General features: G+C 42.1%; 1 protein-coding gene across 1 annotated transcript; it reads left to right on the top strand.

Annotated features, from left to right (window-relative positions):
* Window positions 1-675: 675 nt before the first annotated feature.
* On the top strand, window positions 676-2468 carry LOC132628622 (uncharacterized). Its single transcript, XM_060344389.1, has 2 exons — window positions 676-1227; window positions 2292-2468. The coding sequence occupies exons 1-2, from the start codon at window positions 676-678 to the stop codon at window positions 2466-2468; spliced, it is 729 nt and encodes a 242-aa protein (XP_060200372.1).
* Window positions 2469-3457: the final 989 nt, after the last annotated feature.

The following is a 3457-nucleotide window of genomic DNA, read 5'->3' as shown; positions in this document are numbered from 1 at the left end:
TTTTTTTCATTTGAAGCAATGACATGTTTTGCAAATTTTAACAAGTTATGCTAAAGCTTCAAAGGTTAACGAAGTGCTATTCAACAAATAGAAAAGAAATAGAGAACCCAAAAAATAAAAAATAAAAAATAAAAATGAGAAAAAATTTAACCGGCTCACTGGGCCCATGTCGAGGCCGAGTCGGATGGTCAACCATGGTATGCCGACATCAAGGCCTACCTGGGGAAAGAAGAGTACCCCCAGAGAGCTCAGCGGATCAGAAAAAGATCATTAGGAGGTTGGCTAATAGGTTCTTCTTGAACAAAGAAGTGTCGTACAAAAGGACCCCTGACCTTGGGTTACTCAGTTGCATGGATGCCGAAGAGGCTATGAAACTGCTAAAAGATGTACACGCAGGGGTATGAAGACCCCACATAAATGGATTTATCCTTGCTAAGAAAATCCTGAGGACAGGATATTACTGGATGAAATGGAGCATGACTCGTGCAAATTCATGCAGAAGTGTCATCAGTGTTAGACACACGGAGATATGATGAAGGTTCCCCCCACAGAATTACATGTGATGAGCTCGCCTTGGCCATTCGTGGCATGGGGAATAGGAGTCATAGGACCTATCGAGCCTCCAGCCTCCAATAGACATCGTTTTATCTTAGTCTCCATCAACTACTTCGCCAAATGGGTAAAAGCAACTTCACACAAATCTGTGACCAAAAATTCGTGGCTAACTTCGTCAAAAATAACATGATATGTCATTTCGGTGTACCAGAATCCATCATCACAGAAAATGGTGCCAATGTGAACACCCATTTAATGAAGGACATTTGTGAACAATTCAAGATCACCCACAGAAACTCTACTGCTTACCGGCAACAGATGAATGGAGCCGTAGAGGCTGCCAGCAAGAACATCAAGAGGATCTTGAGAAAAATGATCGACAACTACGAGAATTGGCAGGAGCAGTTGCCTTATGCTTTGTTGGGGTACAGAACGACAACCCGAACTTCCGCCGGAGTAACCCCATACCTCTTTGTCTATGGTACAAAAGCTGTCATACCTACAGAAGTGGAGATCCCTTCACTCAGGATCATCCAAGAGGTAGAGCTGAATCATACGAAATGGGTCAAAAATCGCTATGAGCAACTGGCCATGATAGATGGAAAGAGAATGTTGGCAGTATGCCACAGACAGCTGTACAGACAAACAATGTCTCGAGCCTTCAACAAGCGGGTCAGAGCCCGATTTTTCCAAATTGGACACTTCGTTCTCAAGCGAATCTTTCCCCACCAAGAGAAATACAAAGGAAAATTTGCGCCAAACTAGCAAGGACCATACATGGTCATGAAAGTACTCTCAAGAGGAGCAGTACTCCTAGCTGAGATGGACGGACAAGAGTGGCCTAAAGCCATCAATGAAGACGTGGTCAAGAGATACTACATTTAGGATTTAATTTGCTAGTAACCGCGTTATTATTTCCTTATAATCATACCTTTTGCTTATAATCGTACTTTGTAATAGAATAGGAAAAACAAATCGTCTATGTAATGACTATGCAATGACCTGACTTCCCCATAGTGGGATACATAGGCAGTCCACATCAGAACCGGTCACGTTATTAGTAAAACCAAAACACAGTTAATTTATTCCAAACTACGTTCGACCTAAATTCCTGCTACGATAGGATACGTAGGCGCTTTCGAGCTCGGTCGTCATAAAAGAAAAACCCGAGAAACCCTTATGAGACCTCAGAGACAAAAGTCAATGAGATCAGAAAACAAGGATCGGTACATGAGATGGCTAAACATCAACCCTACACTGGGGAAGAATTTTTGAGGTATCAGAAACAGTTAACGAGAAAAGTGACATAGTAAAGCCATACACTGGGGTAGAATTTTTTAGGGAACCTCAAAAATTCCTGCATAATGAGATAAAGCAAGGGTCACTCAGAGTGAATTCAAAAACTGTGTCAGAATTTTTGAGAAAGGTCTCAAAAATTCTACCAGTGCAGAAGTCAGCAATCATACCTCCTGGGAGAGCCAGAAGAACTCATTCGAAGAAAATACACGTCATGACACATAAAAATAATATAAAAATTTCTTTTAAGGAAAAACAACGCGCATTTTATAAAAAGAAATTACTTTAGATTTTCAAAGCTAGCATAAGTACATCCTAAAAACATCTCTCGAAATATCGAGCCCAAGAGGGTTCAAAGGCCATCAAGAGGAGACACTGGACGGGAGGATAACGACACTAATTGGCCTCTTAGAAAACTCACAATTTTTCTGTGGATGCAGGTTTTTAACAGGACAGCAAGCACTCATCAACCAGCTTACTCACAGCGCAGGCGAAAAGCAAATCTGACCATGAGGGTCACAAAACAAATGGACAAAGCATATCTGACCATGAGGGTCACGAAAAGAATGAATGACAAAGACATAGCTGACCAAAGGGGTCATGCAAAGAATGAATGAGCATAAATACAAATCTGACCAAAAGGGTCACACAAAAAATGAATGAAAAAGACATATCAGACCAAGAGGGTCACAATGAGCGACCACAAAGACACATATGACCAAAAGGGTCATTACAAGGATAAAAGGGAATATATGACCATAAGGGTCAACAACCGATACAATGGATGAAAGAAAGATCATCAAGTCGCAAGGGCCATATCTGTCATCTGCATGTCGAGGGGGCCATTCATTTGTTTAATTTGCCGAGAAGGCCATTCACACAAACTGCCGAGAGAGCCATTCATATCAAATTTCTGAGAGGGCCATTCATTCAAACTGCCGAGAGGGACATTCATACAAACTGTCGGAAGGGACATTCATATCAAACTGCTGAGAGGGCCATACATATAAATAGACGAGAGGGCCATTAATGCAAATAGCCGAGAGGGCCATTCATCTAAAATTCCATGAAGAATATCTACAATATTGGCAAGTCCAGGAAATAAGCACGCAACCACCAGAAAGGAGCTGGTTTGTTGAACCAGATCCTGACAAATTATGGAGCAAATGTGGAACTTTTTGTTACGCAGCCGGTTAAGACAGGGTGCCTATGGGAGTCAAGCTCTCCGGCTAGGATCTGGAAGCCATCCGATCTCATATTCAGTCGTAATTTTTCCTATTTTTATTTTCATTACTAAAAAACCGTGACTGGTCGATACACACTGGGAAGTCTGAAGGTAATTCCACATAAAGGATATGCTCTTCTCCAGCGAGTCGAACTACATGTGTCCTGATTCCCAGAGACCGGGGATATGTAGGTGGACTCAAGACCAGAGAGTCGGTCACACTCCAACAGATGTCTAGAGAAACCCCAGTCACTACGCCGTGAATCTCGGGGCTTTCTTGCTGAATCACTTAAAAGTCCTTAATTGAGTCGAACTACAGGTGGCCTGAATTCTCATATAACCTGAGATATGTAGGAAACCCAGAAGCCAAGGTCCGTCCAC

The sequence above is a fragment of the Lycium barbarum genome, chromosome 2 (genome assembly GCF_019175385.1).
Source record: "Lycium barbarum isolate Lr01 chromosome 2, ASM1917538v2, whole genome shotgun sequence".
Taxonomy (NCBI): domain Eukaryota; kingdom Viridiplantae; phylum Streptophyta; class Magnoliopsida; order Solanales; family Solanaceae; genus Lycium; species Lycium barbarum.
Note: the sequence above shows the minus strand (reverse complement) of the source record. Positions and strands in the feature narration are given on the sequence as shown.